The sequence below is a fragment of the Cervus canadensis genome, chromosome 17 (assembly GCF_019320065.1).
Source record: "Cervus canadensis isolate Bull #8, Minnesota chromosome 17, ASM1932006v1, whole genome shotgun sequence".
NCBI lineage: Eukaryota > Metazoa > Chordata > Mammalia > Artiodactyla > Cervidae > Cervus > Cervus canadensis.
This window is the reverse complement of record NC_057402.1, coordinates 14,365,426-14,384,502: the sequence shown is the minus strand read 5'-3', so window position 1 is coordinate 14,384,502 and position 19,077 is coordinate 14,365,426. Positions and strand designations below refer to the sequence as shown.

Below are 19,077 nucleotides of genomic sequence, written 5' to 3'. Positions count from 1 at the left end.
GAAAGGGCAGCCATTCCTCCATCCCCATCCCCCCCAAATCCCCAGTCAAACCAGGCGCTCAAGGAATTACAAAGCTACTTTTAATACTTTGGGGTGAGCCCCACAGGAATAAAAAACACTGGGAGGGGGTAACCCCCTCACCCCCAGGAGTGGCCCAGGGGGAGAGAGGCTACCTGAGGGGAAGGAAGCACAAAAGGGACCCGCTGCAGACTCAGGGCAGAGGGAGTGCCATCGGTGCTGGGACCCGTGAGCACTACAGGAGAAACCGCGAGCGTGGTGGGACTGGCTCCAGGCACACAGGCGAAGGGCAAGAGGGTTGGACACGAAGCCACAAAGCTACTTGGGTTCCTCCTTCTTCTCGTTTGCCTTTTTCTGCTTCTGCTGCATGATCTCCGAGTCCCTAGGGGTAGAGATGATGGGGCACTGGGAGGTACCAGAGGGCAAAAAGGACAAGATGCAGGGGGATGAAGGGCACAAAGGATAAGATGGAAGTGGATGGGACAAAATTCAGCATATGGCTGCTGTATTCCCACCCTAGGAGAACAAGAGGAAGAGAGCTGAGGCTCAAAAGGCAGTCAGTCTCTATCTGGCTGTTGCCCAAGGGGTAAGAAGTCTGGCCACACAGGCCCAACGCTATTCTGTGCCGAGTACCACACCCCGCCACACCAGTGAGAAAGTTGGGAGAAGGGAGGGCAAATGAACAGCAAGGAGGGCCAAAAGTATGGGGCTGTCATAACCACTACTGCATTTGAAATGTGAAACTCCCTGCCCTTGCCCTTAAGGTCAGACCTGGGGGCACTCAGAAACCAGACCGAGGGCAGCACCCGTCCCAGTCCCTTCCTGTATGTAACGCTGTGAACTAACAATTTAGAGGGTGAGAGGAATAAAACCCTAGAGGAAACAATGCACTCTGCCCCTCACGGCTAGTCCAGATGTAAGCTCAGAGCTAACTTTTCCAGGTACAACCCTCGGTCTAAACCCAGGTCCCACCCCACCCTCCCCTCCCCTCCCTGGGGCTACCTCTGCTTGCGGGCGGCAGCAGAAAGCCCGTCATCTCGGCGCTTTCCCTTAACCGAGTCGCTCTGCTTTTTCATGTTCTTCTGGCGGGCGAGCTCGCGCTGGTTACCGCCTAGTGAAAAAAAAAATTAAAAGGTGAGACGCGAGGGCCTTTCCGGCCGCACACCGGCGACCCTCTCCCCTCACGAGACACCAGTAGGCTCTCCCACACTTCATTCCCGGGGCGCCGACACCGGCCCGTTTCGGGGCCTGGGCTGCAGATTCGGCGGGGGAGGTGAGGGGGGGAGCTGCCACGGGGCAGGTCAAACTGGAGAGTGGACAGAGGACGGTTCTGAGGAGCCTGCTGGAGGCGTGTTTCGAATTTCGGCGCAGCATGAGGACCCAGACAGGTAGTGGCGGTGTCTGCAGACGGTCTGGGTCTCTGTGGGGGATGGGCAGGGATCCGGAGTAGGGGGCTCTGGGTCTATCACAGGCGCGCAACTCTTCCCACACCGCGGAGAACCGAGGAGGGCCTTTGCCTGCCTAAGAGCCGGGGGGTTGGGGGGGGGGAAGGTTCTCAAGAAGTAGCGGTGGGCAAAGGGTCGATTTCCGGGCTCCGAGTGTGAGGGTGGCTAAAGAGCGCTCCCAGAGAAAGGTCTCCCTGGGGAAGCCAAAAGGAGGTCAATGCCGAGGTTCGGCAGTCGTGTTCAGGGTAAAGGAGGAGAAAAGGGCAAGGAGAGAGGGTCTCAATGCTCACGGGTCATGGCGACGGCAACGGCTCCGGCCTGCCTCCGTTGCGTCCCCTCGTTCAGTACGACGTTACAGGCCCCGCCCCTTTCTCGCAGCGTAACGAAGTCGTCTTTTACTCCCCGCCCCTTCGCGCCCTGGCGCCGATTCCTATTGGTCAGGAAGAAACACATGTGGCCGCGGGCCACGCTGGAAGTCCGGCGGACGAGAAGGGGAGGTTCGCAGGCCAAGCGCGCTGCGTGGGGCGGGGCTTTCCGAGCAAGTCGTTAGGTCGGGTGGAGCGAAAGTAGGCCAGGTCACGTGACCAGGGTCGGCGCGGGGGGAGGTGGAGGGGTGCGGCTGGCGATGTGGCACTCCCGCGGGCTCGGGCACGTGACTTGGCAGAGTGACCTCATACGGGGACGGTTTGGGACACAAACTCACCCAGAGGGAACGCTGGGGGAACAGAGTTGGGGAGGCTTCGCGGGGGCTGAGTTGGTCCGACTGGTGCTGTTACCAAGACTGGAACAAAACGCCGGTATTACTTAGGATCCTTCCCAACTAACCATCTATTTGAACACTTGAGTGCACAATATCATGTACCAGAACAACTTAACAAACTGCCTTCCAACATGTTCGCCCATCCCAAACTCCAATATAGAGATTCGCGGCCACATCCAGTATGTACAAAAATCTTGGCCCTGCTCATTTGCCCACAGAAGCTTTAAATACGTAGCTTGGCAGCATTTGAGGACCCCAAAGTCACAGACTGTGGCCTTGTATCAGGGACTCAGAGACTGGGAAATGCACATACTATGTTCATTTCTCCTTTGGCGTTTCCTCCGCTATACTGTATCTACCAGCAACACCTGGTTTTAATTGGCAGTTGAATGGGGCGGGAAGCTTAGATTTCCCCCTCTCATTCCCAGATTCACTAATATGTCTACAAGACTCCCCACCAGTCGTGAGGAATTCACTGGATAAAGGAGAAGTGTGTTAGTTGCCCTGTCGTTTCCCGCTCTGCGACCCCATGGACTGGGGCTAGCAGGCTCTTCTGTCCATAGGATTCTCCAGGCAAGAGTACTGGAGTGGGTTGTCATTTCCTTCTCTGGATAAAGGAGAAATGCTTAGGAAATCTCACAGGAGAGGATTAGTTGTAAATTTCAACTTATCCTCTCCAGCTAGTGCCCACAGTAAAACCAAGATGAGGCTAGAACTACAAACTGTCTTCTCTCTCAACGTGAAACTGGGCCAGGGAGGGGCACAATAAACCTCATTCAGTATTATCCTCACAATTTTTGCCATACCCAGGTATCACCTGAACTACTACTATTTATTACTTGAAACTTTCATATTTGGAGGGCGGAAGTTGTGCTGCCCTGCAGTGCTTATGGGGATTTCAGTTCCCTGACCAGGGATTGAACCTGGGCTGAAAGCACCAAATCCTACCACAAGACCTCCAGGGAAGTCCTTGTATCAGTTTCAAATGCAGGATATAATGCAAAATTCATATTTATTTAGTAAATTTAAAAAAACGGCATCTGGTGATTCATCACTTCTGATGCTAAAAGACATAGTGACTTTTGCTTTCCTCTCTCTCTTGGATCACTGGCTCATGGAGAGCCAGCTGCTGTATCAGGAGGAGAGGCCCATGGGGTGAAGAACTATGGTCACTGGCCAACAGTCAGAGGGTAGAGAAAGTACTTCCACTTTAACTCAGGTTGGGAGTTGGAGTTGAGAGGGACTAAATTAGAGAAAATGGAGATCCAAGGCTCTGAAGCAGAGAAGGAGGTGAGGTGGGATTTAAGGATCCCACATATACAGTGAGTAGATGAGGAAACTGGACTTCAAGGATAGGGACAGCATCGCAGACCTAGAGCCACAGACAGACCACGGTTCACAAAAAGAAGTGGGACTCTCTGCTTTCCTAGCCCCAGGTTCCCATGGTCCCCTTGCATTTAGAGAGACTACAGAGCCAGCCCCATGGAGAAAGCCTAGCTAGCCAAGGATGAGTGAAATAGTGCAGGATGAGGAAGCAATTTCTCTCTTGGCACATGCTACCTCTTTATCAGCTCCAGCAGAGACAGAGTAGAACAACCCTGTGACCAGTCTCCTCTTACTTAACTTACCCAACACTATCCCCTTGTTCGAGAGTCTGTTTCCAATCCTAACAAAACCTAGGCTGATTGCCGCAACTCCTTCTAATCTAACTTATCCTGAAATTGCCAAAGAAGTCACTCATTCTTTGGATAAATATTCATTGTGTTTTGCACCAAGGATGTACCATCTATTGTATTAGTCACTAGGTTTACAGTGATGAATAAAACATATGTATCACCAGACTCATAGAACATATAGTATAGAGAAAAAGAAGAAGCTCTCTCTATATATATAATACATATATAAGCATGCATGCGTGCATACTAAGTTGCTTCAGTTGTGTTCAATTCTTTACGACCCTGTGGACCATAGCCCATTGGGCTTCTCTGTCCATGGGATTTTCCAGACAAGAATACTGGATCAGGTTGCATGCCAACCCAGGGATCGAACCTGTGTAAACCCATATATCTTATGTCTCCTGCATTGGGAGGTGGGTTCTTTACCACTAATGCCACCTGGGTTAGTCAATAGGTATTAGATAGTATTGACAAGTAATAGGCAAGCCAACTGATGCCTGGTGAGCATGGTATGAAACTAGGTCAGAAAGTAGGCAGGGTAGTTATATGCTCTGAGTCACTACTGCTAATACCACTACTAGCTAACAGTGAGTGCTTATTAAGTATACTTTTCTTATTTGGACCTTACAATGACCATTTGAGGTGTCATTATCCCCTTTCTACTGATTTAGAAATTTTGGCACAGTCAGGTTAAATAACTTTCCCAAGGAAGCACAGACAGTAAAGGGTGAGGCTGAGAGTTTAACCCAGCCCCTGATATTCATCAGGATGTAAATTTCTTTTTTTAAGAGATCACTCTGTGGGAAGAAAGTGGATTAGAACAGATAAATGGAAATGGGGAGACCAGTCAGGAGGCTCTCACAGACATCCAGGATGCTAGGCCTAACTGGGTAACAGATCATTGAAATGAAGTTAAGATCAATTTAGGCAGAAAGGGGAATTTATTGGTTTACGTAACCAAACTAGGACATGGGCTGCAACGTGAATGATTGTAGGGGAAACTAAAACCAGTAACAGGGGGATGCCTCCCCATCTCTTATTTTTGCTCTGTTCTCTCAGATCCTGATCCCTTGACATGATAGGAAATGGCTTCAAATGGTCCCTGCCCTCAAATTTCACACCATGTCCAAGAGAGAAGTTCTGAGTCTCGTCCTTTAAATTCAGTGTTTAAAACCCCAGGTCAGAGCTCTTATGGTTTAGGTGCCCACCTTTGTGGTGGGGAGGTGGTTGTGAAGCAGAATATAATGAGAGCAGCCCCCAGCAGAACCATTTGGTTCTGCTAACCATTTGGTTAGTATGGGGAAGGAACAGGTTTATCAAAGAAAGAGAGTTTACTCCCCAGAAAAGGAGGATGCTAGACAGATAAAAGATGTCCATTACATCAGGGCACAGAAGATAGTTACTTGGGCTGAAATGGTGGCAGCAGAAATGGCAAAAGTGTGCAGCTTCAAAATATATTTTTGGAGAAGTTGTCCTGGTGGTCCAAGAGACTAAGACTATGAACTCACAACCTAGATCCTACATGCCACAGCTAAGTTTGAGTGACATACTTAAAGATCCCACGTACCACGATGAAGATCGAAGATCCTGTGTGCCACAAGTAAGAGACCCAATGGAGCCAAATAAATAAATAAAAGGAAATATTAATATATATGTATATATATATATATATTTGGAGATTCAGTTAGAGAGGAAGATAGTATTGATTCCTGGGTTCTTTCATATTCTTTATGGAATTCTCCAAGCAAGATTCCCGGAGTGGGTAGTCATTTCCCTTCTCCAGATCTTCCTGACTCAGGGATCAAACACAGGTCTCCTGCACTGCAGGCAGAATATTTACTGTCTGAGCCACCAGGGTAACCCAACACTTTAGTGGAGGATGTTTAACAATTTACAAGTAGCCAAACCAAACAATATGAAATTACAGCTTACTTTAAGTGTTAAAAAGAAACAAAAGTGTAAGGACAAAGAATAATGGGAAAACCCCACTTCTGTGTTGACTTTTTTTTTTTTTTTTGGCTGTGCCACGCAGCTTATGAGATCTTAGTTTCCCAAACAGGTATCAAACCTGGGCCCTCTGCAGTTAGAGCGTGGAGTCCTAACCACTGAACCACCAAGCAATTCCCTGTGGTCACTTTTAAACTGAGGCCTGGAGCCAGCTGTAGGAAAAGTAGAAGAGGGTTCCAGCCATGCAGCTGAATCCCTAACATTTCTAACATCCCTCCTTTAACAAGGAAGAGCAATGGTTTTAGGAACTTCTTTCCTTCCTCCCTGAGTTCCAAGGGTGGAACTGAATCGCTAAGTCAATCAAAGTAAATTCATCAGTCTTAGCATTGATTGTCTCAGGAATCCCTCCCTAAACGGTGCATGGTATTCATCTGGTGACAGTTATTGGTTCGGGAGTTAGCCTGTGACCTAAATAGGTCTGATCAGAGTGAAACCAAGCAGAGTCCTGTGGGGGTCCCAAAGATGGAAGACTTTGTGTTCCCCATTTCTTGTAGGCAAGACTCCAGCCTCCGTGTTTGGAACATTGAGAATTGAGGGAGGAGAAGCCAAGAAACCACCTGAGGCAAGACTAAAGGGACCAGCAGAAGCTCATAAGATTAGGAGGGGCTTCCCTGGTGTCTCAGTGTTAAAAGAATCCACATGCTGATGCAGGAGACACGGGTTCAATCCCTGATCCAGGAAGATCCCACATGCCTCAGAGTGACTAAGCACGTTCACCACTACTATTGAGCCTGTGCTGCAGAGCCTGGGAGTTGCAACTGTTAAGGCCACCTGCTGAAACTAAAAAGCCCACATGCGCTAGAGCCCTGCCTCACTAGAGAAAAGCCCACCCAGTAATGAAGACCCAGCACAGTCAACAATAAATAGATTTTTTAAAAAAGATTAGGAGATCAACCACCTGAGAGGATATTAAAGGAGTGCAAGCCCTGCTCACACCCTAATCTTGTCAGACCCCACTTTTGACCCACTGTTTTAAAAACCCTCATCAACTTCTCTGGGGTGCAGATGGTTTTTCAAGGCAGAAGCCCAGTGCATCAATAAGGCTATCCTTTTCTGCGTCTTCCAAAACTCTGTGTCCTGTTAAAGGAACTTATATAGTCAAGAATATAAGAGAAGAAAAAAAGATCTACAAAATCAACCCCAAAACTCTGTCTCTAAGATTTGTTTTTGTTGCTGTTACTGTTTTTTTAAGCCGCTCAGTCATGTGTAACTTGCAACCCTTTGTAGCCTGCCAGGCTCCTTTGACCATGTGATTTCCCAGGCAAGACTGCTGGAGTGGGTTGCCATTTCTTTCTCCAGGGGATCTTCCTGACCTAGCATCTCCTGCATTCAGAGGAATTTTTTACCACTGAACCATGAGGGAAGCCCTGTATCCAGGATTTGATTTGCCACCAGTGTACAGAGAGGCCTAGCTTTTGGTAACAAGACCAAAGGGAGGGACTTTTGTTCCATTGTGGAGCTCTTTCTCTTTGACTTGAATAAGGATTCATTCACATAGCCCTTAACTGCTTTTGGCTTCTTTGAAGCACAATCCTTAAGTTGAAGCAAAGTGAGTGGCAGGAGGAAATTGGCTCCTTGATGATGCTCTTGGGCCACTGAATAAATCAACTGTAACATTTGTTCTCTCTCTGAGCTTCCTGCTATGAAAACCACCATATTTGTTTTTTGAGTAAAGTGTCTTGAGTCAGATTTCTGTTACTTCCTCCAAATACTTTTTAAGCAATAGACAAACAATAGAAATAGCATATGCCAAGGCCCTGAGATGGGAAAAAGCTTGAATAAATAGATTAATTAGAGGGATCACATAATGAAATAATCCAGTAAATTTATTGTAAACTGCAACCAGTCCTCTCCATGAGTACTAAACTTCTAGTTGGATTTTAGTGCCTTGTAGAGATGAGTAGATAGCCGAGGATCAGCAAGCACTGAAGAAAACACTCAACATAAAAATAGGTCAAAGCAAAACAGAAACAGAAAGTAAGCTCAAAGAGGACTAGAAACAATTCCAGGAACAACAACAACAACAAAAAAAGGTGGGGAGAGGGGACTGTAATTACTATCCTTAGAAATGAAGAGGCTATTGAACAAAAACAGGGGAGCTAGGAAAAAAAAAAAAAAATTCAGAAAATAAACAGCTCTTGGAAATTAAAAATATGATAGAAGAGTTGGAAGATAAAAGTTGAAGAAATAGTCCAGAAAATTAGGCCAGAAAGCAGTCTGGTAAAGCTTAAGGATCCCTTGTGAAAAAAGGTTTTAAAATACACCAATGGGGGACTTCCATGGTGGTCCAGTGGTTAAGACTCCACCTGCCAATCAGTTCAATACCTGCTCCGAGAAGATTCCACATGCTGTGGAGCAACTAAAGCCATGTGCCACAACTACTGAGCACCATGGAGCCTGTGATCTGCAACAAGAAAAGCCACCCCAAGCAGAAGCCTATGCACCACAACTAAAGCAAGGCCCCCACTCTTCACAACTAGAGAAAGCCCAAGGGCAGCAATGAAGATGCAGCACAGCCAAAAATAAAATATTTTTTAAAACACACCCAAGGTATCTGTACATCCATATTCATATTATTCACAATAGCCAAGCAATAAGAAGCAACCCAGATGTCTATTGACAGATTAATGGACAAAGAAAATGTGGGATATATATACCATGGAATCGTATTTAGCCTTAAAAAGGAAGGAAATCCTGACAGATGCTACAACATGGATGAACCTCGACATTATGCAAAGTGAAATAAGCCAGTCACAAAGAGACAGATACTATAAGACTGCACTTAGGAGGTATCTAAAGTAGTCACATTTAGTGAAACAGGAAGAAGCAGGGACTTTCTGTCAGTGGGAACTGGGAGGAGGGGGAAATGAAGAGTTCTTGTTTAATAAGTACAGAGTTTCAGTTTTACAAGGTGAAAAGGGTTCTGAAGATTGGTTACACAGCAATGTGCAAGCCCTGTACAATTAACACTGTGTGCACGCTCAGTTGCTAAGTCATGTCTGACTCTTTGCGACCCCATGGACTGTACCTTGCTAGGCTCCTCTGTCCATAGGATTTTCCAGTCAAAAATACTGGAGTGGGTTGCCATTTCCTCCTCCAGGGGATCTTCCTGACCCAGGGATCAAACCTGTGTCTCCAGGGTCTCCTGTATTGACAGGCAGTTTCTTTACCACTGAGCCACTTAGGAAGCCTTACCACTAACACTACTGTACTATTAACACTACTGAGCTGTACCTTTAAAAATGGTGAAGATTAAAAAAAAAAAATGGTGAAGATGATAAATTTTGTTATGTGTATTTTGCCACAATTAAAAAATTAAGACTGCATGGGACCATAAATGGCATAAATGATTATATTCATATATAGTTATCAAAATATTAAAATGCTTCTGGTATAGTAACTGCATTTTTATCAATGCGTAATATAAAAGATTGAGGCAATAAGAATTGTAATGGTAATAACAATTGTAATTATAAAGTGGTGATGAGTGCAAATGGGGTTTAGCTATCGCTCCAACAAATGTGATATGAAATGAAAATACTTCTCATTTCTCTTTGTGAGAACATCATTACTGCCAGTACAAGTGGTTTGTGCCTACATTCATAACTGAAGGAGATGTTACATTTTATTAAGGTTACTGAAAATAAAGGTGTCATTTTCCCCTTTCCAAGCTCACAGAATTCCTGAGTTCTATGGTCTGCAGACAGTTTTAGAACCTCTGCTCCGGGACCCTGGGTAAGCTCCTCTAAACTTTGGTTTTCTCCTCAGTCCTTAGCATTGGGCACATTCCTAACTCACTCGCCCTTCTAGGCAATTATTTCACACCATTTTTATCCCTAAACTCCTATTGCTCCTCCTTCATCCTCATACTCTTTCTCAGTTGCTTCCTGCTTCGCTGAGAAGACAGAAGCAATCAGAAGAGCACTCCCCCAGACTTTCTCCACACCTACCAGTCTTTTTTGTTTATAATTTTATTAATTTTATATTTGCCTGCACTGGGTCTTTGTTGATTTGCAGGGCTTTCTCTAATTGCAGTGAGCGTGGGCTACTCTTTCGTGGTGGTGCTTGGGCCTCTCATTGCAGTGGCTTCTCTTGTTGCAAGAGCACAGTCTCTAGAAACTTGAACTTCAATAGTTGTAGCACACACAGGCTCAGTAGTTGCCCCATGGGACGTGAAATCTTCCCAGACCAGGGATCGAACCCATGTCCCCTGCATTGGCAGGCAGATTTTTATCTACTGTGTCACCAGGGAAATCCACACCTCTACCAATCTTTTGCACCTGCACCTACCTTCTCTGTCCATGTGGCCTTCTCCTATAGATTAACCATCCATGCTCCTTTGAGTAGCCAATCCTGAATAGATCCCACTGCCTCTATCCTACTCAAGAATGCCACTTTAGCAACCCTCTTCTCTTTCCTACATCATCAAAGTTTGGGGGATATTCCCCAAATAATTCTCACCAGCATACAAATATGCCCTTACTCCCACCATAAACCTTTCTCTTGATCTTATTTCCCCTAACAATTGACTCCCTATTTCTTTGCTCTGTATTTAGCAAAGCTTAAGTTCCTTATAGCCTCTGTAGATGCCTTATCTATCATTCTGTTTAAACCTTCTCCAATCAGGCTTTCACCTTACCATTTCACCAGAACTGCTCTTATGAAGGTTGTCAATGAACCCACATTGCTAAACCCAGTGGTCAATTCTTCTTCTGTAATGGTTTTGTTGAAATATAATTCACATATCATACAATTAACCCATTTGAAGTGTACATACAATTTTATGGTTTTTAGTGTAATCCACAGATGTGTGCAACCACCGCTGCTGTCTGTTTTAAAATATTTTCATCACAGTGGTCAGTTCTTAATCTTCATTTTACTTGGCCTGTCTGTGGCAGTCTAAAAAATTTATTTATTATTTATTTGGCCACACCATGTCTTAGTTGTAGCACTTGGGATCTTTAGTTGTGGCATGTAGGGACTAGTTCCCTGGCCAGGGATCAAACTGGGGCCCCTTGCATTAGGAGTTTTGTGGGTTTTTTTGCATTGGGAGTTTAGAGACTTCACCACTAGACCACCAGGGAAGTCCCTCTCTATGGCGTTTGACACAGTTCTCTTTTCTTTGAAACATAGTTTTCACTTGGCTTTCAGAACATCACACTCTCTTTTCCCTCCTTTCTCACTGCCTTTCAATTGCCTTTACTTTTCTTCCCCCTGACTTATATCTAGAGATTGGAGTACCCTTAGGGTGTAATCCTTGAGGCTGTTCTATGTCTTCTTGGATGAGTCATCCAGCCCTATGGCTTTAAATATTAGGTTGGTGAAAACCTAATTGTGGTTTTCAATTGTGAATTTTAAATCATTATAACTAGGCTCCAAACACATCTTTATTAATCAAAATAGGAACCATTACAATCAACACATCTTTGCCAATGAGAAATAAGTTGATTTATTCCTGTGGCATAAAAATACGTGCTTCAGAATTTGAGGAACTTTTGGAAAGCATTTTCTGCCTCCTTGCTGGTTGTGGAAGCATTTTCTCTGCAAAAAGTTGTGGTAGTTGGTTGGCAAGAGATCAGTTGAATATGGTGGATGAGGCAAAACTTTGTACACCAATTTGTTCAACTTTTGAAGCACATGAGACATGTGGTCAGGCATTGTTGTGGAGAAGAATTGGGCCCTTTCGGTAAACCAATGCCAGATGCAGGTATTGCAGTTTTGGGTGCATCTCATCGATTCGCTGAACATACTTCTTGGATATAACGGTTTCACTGGGATTCAGAAAGCTCTAGTGAATTAGACTGGCAGCAGGCCACTAAACAGTGACCGTGACCTTTTTTGGGTGGAAGTTTGGCTTTGGGAAGTACTTTGGAGCTTCTTGTAGGTCCAACCGCTGCTTCTAGGTACGATCCACTTTTTGTTGCACATCACAATCTGATCAAGAAATGGTTCATTGTTGTTGAATAGAATAAGCAAAGACAACACTTCAAAATGATGATTTTTAAATTTTCTGTCAGCTCACGAGGCACGCACGTATCGAGCTTTTTCACCTTTCCAGTTTGTTTCAAATGCCAAATGACTGTAGAATGGTCGATGTTGAGTTCTTGAGCAAATTCTGTGTAGTTGTAAGAGGATCAGCTTCAGTGAGTCTCTCAATTGGTGGTTCCAATATCAAATGGCAAAGTTCAACAATGCAATACTGCAATTACTTTTGCACCAACCTAATGCTATGCATCTGTTTAATGCTACCAAGTTTACATGTCTAGCCTGGTCATCCCTCACCATCTCCAAACTTATCTGTACAACTTCATGCTCCACACCCCCATGTGGATTCTAATAGACAACTCAGAACTAACCCTCTTCCACCAGCAATGTTTCCTACCTCAGCTGATGACAGTTTCATCCTTCTCGTTGTTCTGGCCAAAAATCCCAGTTATTCTTGATGCCGTTTCTCTATCACATGTCACATTCAATCCATCAGGGAATCCTGTCAGCTCTACCCTCAATATGTCCAGAACCCTGTCCCTTCTCCCACCTCTGGTCCTGGTGCAAGTTGCCACCATCTCTAGCTTGGATTACTGCAATATTCTCCTAACAGGTCACACTACTTTTATTCTTCTCCCCTACAGTCTATTCTTAACAACAACCACAGTGAGCCTTTAAAAATAGAAGTGACTTCATGTGATTCCTCTGCTCAAAACCCTACTTTGACTCCTCATTTCACTCCAAGTAAAAGCCAAAGTCCTTACAGTGGCCCACAAGGACCCACCCCTGCTTCTTACTTTCCTGACTTCATCTCTCACTACTCTCTTCCTCAGTTACCTTGTTCCTGTTACACTGGCCTTGGCTATTCCTCACACTACCCACACATACTCCTGACTTACAGAGTTTGCACCAGCTAGTTAGCTCCTGTGCCTAGAAAACAGTTCCTCCAACTGTGTAGCTTGGCCAGTCCCCTCACTTCCTTTAAGATATTGCTCCCCTCCCCCCCAAAAAAAGATATTGCTCCCACTAAAAAAAAAAAGGTGCCTGTGTGGGGGGTAAATTCCTTGGTGATCCAGTGGTTAGGACTCAATGGTTTCACTGCTGAGGGCCTGGGTTCAAAACCTGGTTGGGGAACTAAGATTCTACAAGCCACGAAGCATGGCCATTTAAAAAAACGGGCGGAGGGGGGAGAAAAAAGAAAAAAGACATTGCTCAAATTTCATTTTCTCCACAAGGCCTTCTTGGATCACCTTACTTAATATACAGCCAGCCCTCTCCACCCTCTTCTTCCTCCTCCATTTCCAAACCTTCTACCTTGCTCTCTCTCTCTCTCTTTTTTTTTACTATAGCTCTTATTACCTTTTAACATATACTATATTTTTTGTTTTGTTTTTACTTAAAAAAATTTTAAGTTTTCTTTCTCTTTTTTTTATAATATTCACTATATTTCTTATGTTTATTTCTTTTTTTTTCTCACGTGTTAGTACTTTTAATGTTGCGCACATCAAATTATAGGAAAAAGACAACTATAAACAAGACGCAGTCCCTCTACTTCCATGAACAGCACACAGCATTACAGCAAGCCAAGTTTATGTTCAACCATCAAATGCGGTTCTCCCATTAGTTCACTTTGTGATGGGTCATTAAGAATATCTTCAAATCCAATAGTCTCATCATTACCCCTCAAAATATCCAGTGAAAGGTTTGAGCTTGGGAGAAATGGAAGACGCTGAACCTGCTGTACTGCCTTGAATTCCATCTGTAGTTTTAGTGGTGCAAAAAGACCCTGGATGTTTCTCAGTGTGGAGAAGTTCATCTTATCTTGGTTGAGCTGGTAATTTTTTTCTGATAATTCAAGAGGATGACTGGGCAGAAGTTCATTTTTCACACAAGAAAAACCTTTTCGAAGAAGATCATGACTTTCAAAAGGTCCACTTGCTGACAGCTCAGTAACTGGAATACTGTCCTTTAGCTGGGATCCAAGTCCTCTGGCATTCATTTTCGACTCGCTCAGCGTACAGAAGCTCTCCCCTTGACGGTCAGCCGGCCCCGCCGCCTTATGTTTATTTCTTTGATGCATATCTACTGTCTCCTTCCCCTCTAGGATATAAGTGCTCCCAAAACAAGAATCTGTTCATTGATGTATCCCAAGGATCTAGTACAGTGTCAGGGACAGAATAAGTGCTCAGTAAATATTTGTTGAATGAATAAATGAAAAATGTGGATAATGATACTCATTCTAAAAAGTTGCTGTAGGGATTAAGTAACATACAGAGATCCTGACACTGTTAGATCCCCACCTCCCTTCTCTCTTCCTCAAATGTCTTCCCTAGTTGCCTCCTACAGCATTGCTTCTTCACACCTCTTTGGACATTTTAACCCCTGTAATCACTCCTTTGAGTTTAAATCCAAGAAAATCCAACAAAAGGCCACAGATATCATCTGAGAATCAAAAGGACTCTGGGAGACCAACTCTACCCACTACCACAACTGTTTATCAAATTAGGAAATTGTTACCCAGAGAAGCAGACGGCCTGAGGAGAGGGCTAGGTCAATGCTTTGTTGTTGAAGTTAGATTTAAAAATCAACTTCAGGGAGTTCCCTGGTCGTCAAGACTCTGAGCTTTCACTTAAAAAAAAAAAAAGTAACCAAGCAACTTTATCGAGGTACATTTACAGACATTAAAATAGATACATTTTAAGTGTACAATTTGATGAGTTTTCACAAATGTAAGGTCATTAAGGTCACCAGGGATTTAGCAGAGGTATCCTGGCCAGGAAAGAGAACACCACCAGGGCTTTTGGGAAACAGGGCCAAGCAGAGAGGTCAAGGGCCGACAGGAGATTATTGGTCCTGGGGTTTCACTGCAGCAGGATCTGAACCTCTGGGATGTCTGGCAACTTCGCGGCACCTCTTGGTCCTCCCAAGCGAGTGAGCCAGCTCTCTTTCACACCAGTCTCCACCAATCTCCCGTGTACAGGCCAGGAATGGAGACCTGGGACTGAGTTCTGTCTCTTGCCTGTCCTGCAACTCCCCTGCCATCAACCACTGCCCGCATCTCTGCCCATCAATGGGGGGCGCTCCAGCTTGGGAAGTCAAGCTTCTCGCCTGCCGCCACACCCACCGGGCCCGATTTCCTCTTCATTCTTAGAAGCTAGTTTCGGGTCAGCAGGAGTACCGCTGGCTGGGAAAAGTCAAAAGGCTACACCAGGTGCTGGCCTCGGAAATCGCCCCTCGGGTCTGCCCTCCTCTGGTTCCTTGGGGCTCTTGGCGTGATGAGCTGGCCCCGCCCCGCAACCAGTCGCTATCTCCAGCCCTTCTGCATCTAAAACCCTCTAGGGGGTTGCAGGTTCAGCTTCACTTAGAGACCGCAGCTCTTGAGTTCAGATTAGGTAGAAAAACTCAGGCAGGACTGGGGACTCGGGTGAGGCGTCTGAAGCTGGCCGCAGACTTTCTCTCCGGAACTGAGAGAGCCTCTTGAGAAAGCCCAAAGAGCTGCCCGCCCATCCAAGAAAAAAACGCTGGGGTTGGTGCTGCTAACATCTGGGGGAGAGCGAGGTGCCGCCCCTGGCGACTGGGAAATCCCAGGGGTGGCGCCGGCTGTGGGTGGGGCCGGGGGTGGGGTCCCGGCGGAGGGCGGGGCCTACCTGGGCACCCGGGTGTGCCAGCCCAGCCCTGCACAGCCGAGGTGGTAGTGGCCCGGGTCTGTGGCTCCCGCTCTACCTGCCCCTGAACCTCGCAGCCATGGAGGGACCCCAGGAGCTTCTGAGTGGGAAGCTCCAGCTCTGCTTCACCCCGGCTGCCCGGACCAGCCTCCTACTGCTCAGGCTCAACGACGCAGCGCTGCGGGCGCTGCAGGAGTGTCATCAGCAACAGGTACGGCTGGCCCAGGCCCCATTCTCTCTATCCTCTGCCTCTCCGGAGGTCGGGCCTCAGCCGGCGACTCCGGCGAAGGGACCTGGGGGTGGATAGCAGCATCCTCGGGCTCTGGCCTCCCCATCTCTTCAAGTGAAGCCCGCTAGGCAAGTCCCCCCACCCCGGGCTCCCGACGCCGGTCCTGGGGACGCCGCTTCTGCTGCTCTTGGCTCAAGTCTGTGCTCTGCCCGCAGGTTCGGCCGGTGATTGCTTTCCAAGGGAACCGAGGGGTAAGCGCGGGTCTGGGTTGTGTAGAGGTGAAGAGCAGGGAGAACAGACATGGGCTTCAGGAAGGGACCGTCAGGGCGAGAGGCTGAGAGCAGTCACGGTCTGATGAAATTTCGAGAACTGAACCCAAAATGGGGGAAATCGGGGCTGCTGGGGTTGGTCCCAAGAGGCTGCGGTTGAAGAGACTTCGGCGACTTAACCTCCTGAGGAACTCGGGCCCAGCTGCACCTCGTGTGCTAACGAGCCCCATGGGACCCATCTTTGGTCTTCGGCTGGTTCAGGCAGGAACAGCATTGGTTGGGGAGGAGGAACTGACTTTCATGGGGTTTACTGTCTCCTTTCACCCACAGTACCTGAGGCTCCCAGGTCCCCACTGGTCCTGCCTCTTTTCCTTCATAGCGTCTCAGTGTGGCCAGGAGGGCGCTGGTGGTCCTGGCTTGGACCTTGTATGCCAACGCCTAGGCAGGTAAGGAAAATGGGTAGCAGGTAAGAATTTGTGGTAAGTCAGGGAAGGGGATGTCCACAGTTCCTTAAAAGTTCTCCACCCTTCAGTTTTATGTGTGTGTGTGTGTGTTTTTAACCGCCTTTTCCCAGGTCTGGGCCTAACCGTCTCCACTGCCTGGGTCCACTCAAGGAGCGCCTCACGATTTGGGCAGCTATGGATTCTATCCCAGCTCCATCTTCAGTTCAGAGACACAACCGGACTGGAGATGCCAGGGATCGTGAGAGCTGGAAGAGTGTGGGAGACTATCCTGAAGGAGACACAATTTCACAGTCACAGATGGCACTAGAAGAGGTGAGGCCAGAAAGTGCAGGGAGTTAGGATAAGGTGGGGCAAAGCCTGAAACCTAGGGAGCCATGTGCCCCTGCCACTTTCCCTGCCAGGTGCCAGAACCACTGGCAAGCAGCCAAGGACAGTCACTCCCAGGATCCTCGAGGGAGCACATGGCACAGTGGGAAGTGAGGTACTTGGAGCAGGGTGGGACTAACCCAGGGCGCTCTGGTATTCCTCTCTAATCGCCACTCTAAATGCTGTGATAAGAGATGGAGCCCTACTTCCTTCCTACCCTGGGCTTGATCTCTATTTCCTCTCCTAGGAACCAGACCCTTCTTCCAAACAGAGATCCTGATCAGGCGCTGCCTCCATCTGCTAGCCAGAAACATGTGGACAAGGTAAGTTGTAATAGCAAGGGTTTTTCTAAGAGAGTTGTGTCCAATGAGGCTAACATTTTAAAACTGAGAGCTTATCATTTTCATGATCCCAGAGCTCATTATGTGGAAGTAATTGTCAAGAGAAGGGCACAATAGGCGGCTTCTGGCTTACTGTTTATGTTCCTGAGATATGTTCCCAACAGAAACGTCCAGCGCCTGCAGCTATGGTAGAACTAAAACAAAAGAGGCTCAGAACTCTAGCTCCAAGTCCCCTACAAGGACTGCCCAGTCAGGACTTACAGGAGGAAGATTGGGAGCAAGAAGATAAAGATGAAGATGTGGGTCCCAGGCTGGAGCACAGTCCCTCAGTTCAAGCAGGTGAGTTAAAGAGAGGGTGAAACTGCCATTGTGGGGAGGGGGAAAAGAAAAAGTGTTATCATCACCTTCATGTCTTGTTTCCTTTCTAGATTCTGAATCCCCAAACCCTGAAGAAGTACCAGATTACCTCCTGTGAGTCCCTTGCCATTTCCAATTTTATCAAGCCTTGTACATTCCTGGGAGCTGGAAGCTTTGGGGGGTCAATGTTACTGATGGTGACAACACTCTGCTCCTGGCAGGCAATACAGGGCCATCCACAGCGCAGAACAGCAACATGCCTACGAGCAGGACTTTGAGACAGATTATGCTGAATACCGCATCCTGCATGCTCGTGTTGGGGCTGCAAGCCAAAGGTTCATAGAGCTGGCAGCTGAGATGAACAGTGTTCAGCGAGGAACTCCAGAACACAAGGTAAGGACTGGATGAACCCAGGCTGGCTTTCAAGTTCTACTGGCCATAAACTCCCTGCTAATTGCCCATTAAGTATGTCTGTTCAATGACCAAAGTGACAAGCAAGTCTGTTTTGAGAGAAAAATTAAGTCTGCATAATTTGGCATAATATGAAGCTACTTTAGTCCCTAAGAGAGTTGGAGTTTTTCTCAAGGTTAAACTTAGTGCTAACATTTTCTGTTTCAGGTGCTGGAAGAAAAGATAGTCCAGGAATATAAAAAGTTCAGGAAGGTAAGACCGGGCCTGGGAATGGTAGCAAGAAGGCAGAATTGACTTTTTTTTTTGACATGGGCACTTTTTCTCTGCAGCGGTACCCAGGTTACAGGGAAGAGAAGCGCCGCTGTGAGTACTTGCATCAGAAACTGTCCCACATCAAAGGTCTCATCTTGGAGTTTGAGGAAAAGAACAGGGGCAGCTGAAGCGGACACATGGCTCTTTACCCTAGTGTGATATGGAAGAAAACAGCAGCTATTAACTAAGAGGACAGTTGTCTGCTCTTCGTATTGTTGAGTCCGTAATGGCAAGTAGGAGAACTGCTCTAGGTTCTTGAAGTTTGGTTTTCATTATTACCATATTTAAACTTTTAGGGCATGGGCACAGTGCCAAGACTCCACAGCTGTGCCCAGGAGTTATCCAGTAACTGAAAACTAGGAAAAGTAGCAGAGGCTTGGCTTTTCCACCTTTAGTTCAGCCAAGTCATTTTCAAATCCTGAGAAGTGACACCATCTCCAAGACAAGATACCTTGAGAACATTAGAATTTACCTGGTAGCCTCCCTGAAAAAATCTTTGGTAACAAAGCTAAAGGAACTAGTAATACAACAGGATATAATGGGAAAGGGCTTGGGTGTTACCCATGTACTAGAAGTGAATTCTTTTACAAACACGGCTAAAAAAATTAAAACTGATTGCTTCTGTGTCAAGTTTATGTTTTCCTTAAATCCTCCAAGATGGTGGTTCTCACCCTTGCTTGTGTATATGAACCACTTCTTGGGCTCTCTAAAAAATTAGATCCTTAGATTCCAGCCCAGGTCTTTTCTAAAAAATATATATTTTATTATTTTA

The 19,077-nt window shown here is 46.4% G+C and overlaps 3 protein-coding genes across 5 annotated transcripts; 1 reads left to right on the top strand and 2 right to left on the bottom strand.

The window, feature by feature from the left end:
* Nucleotides 1–63: 63 nt before the first annotated feature.
* On the bottom strand, nt 64–1,907 carry SERF2 (small EDRK-rich factor 2). Of its 2 annotated transcripts, none has more exons than XM_043434293.1 (3): nt 1,754–1,907; nt 1,021–1,129; nt 64–423 (listed from the first exon to the last, which is right to left on the bottom strand). In XM_043434293.1, the coding sequence occupies exons 1-3, from the start codon at nt 1,758–1,760 to the stop codon at nt 138–140; spliced, it is 402 nt and encodes a 133-aa protein (XP_043290228.1). In that variant the 5' UTR covers nt 1,761–1,907; the 3' UTR covers nt 64–137. The 2 variants fall into 2 exon arrangements, with proteins under 2 accessions (XP_043290228.1, XP_043290229.1); XM_043434294.1 differs by having other exon boundaries at nt 64–400; nt 1,754–1,904.
* Nucleotides 1,309–18,935, top strand: ELL3 (elongation factor for RNA polymerase II 3). Of its 2 annotated transcripts, XM_043434292.1 has the most exons (13): nt 1,309–1,406; nt 9,578–9,641; nt 15,634–15,767; nt 16,001–16,036; nt 16,385–16,500; nt 16,629–16,830; nt 16,920–16,999; nt 17,132–17,207; nt 17,390–17,564; nt 17,654–17,696; nt 17,804–17,975; nt 18,201–18,245; nt 18,323–18,935. In XM_043434292.1, the coding sequence occupies exons 3-13, from the start codon at nt 15,636–15,638 to the stop codon at nt 18,431–18,433; spliced, it is 1,188 nt and encodes a 395-aa protein (XP_043290227.1). In that variant the 5' UTR covers nt 1,309–1,406; nt 9,578–9,641; nt 15,634–15,635; the 3' UTR covers nt 18,434–18,935. The 2 variants fall into 2 exon arrangements, with proteins under 2 accessions (XP_043290227.1, XP_043290226.1); XM_043434291.1 differs by lacking the exon at nt 9,578–9,641 and having other exon boundaries at nt 1,315–1,406.
* LOC122419603 (proteasome maturation protein) lies at nt 13,365–13,950 on the bottom strand. Its single transcript, XM_043434296.1, has one exon. It carries the CDS (start codon nt 13,888–13,890, stop codon nt 13,465–13,467), a length of 426 nt encoding a protein of 141 aa, XP_043290231.1. The 5' UTR covers nt 13,891–13,950; the 3' UTR covers nt 13,365–13,464.
* Nucleotides 18,936–19,077: the final 142 nt, after the last annotated feature.

Bases quoted from the DNA above. Each gene is read 5' to 3' on its own strand.
- ELL3 (XM_043434291.1), top strand. The intron at 15,768-16,000 runs GTACGGCTGGCC...CTCTGCCCGCAG, and splicing joins AGGAGTGTCATCAGCAACAG to GTTCGGCCGGTGATTGCTTT. The intron at 16,501-16,628 runs GTAAGGAAAATG...GCCTTTTCCCAG, and splicing joins GTATGCCAACGCCTAGGCAG to GTCTGGGCCTAACCGTCTCC.
- SERF2 (XM_043434293.1), bottom strand. The intron at 424-1,020 runs GTAGCCCCAGGG...GGTACCTCCCAG, and splicing joins GCTGCCGCCCGCAAGCAGAG to TGCCCCATCATCTCTACCCC.
- LOC122419603 (XM_043434296.1), bottom strand. From the start codon at position 13,890: ATGAATGCCAGAGGACTTGGATCCCAGCTAAAGGACAGTATTCCAGTT.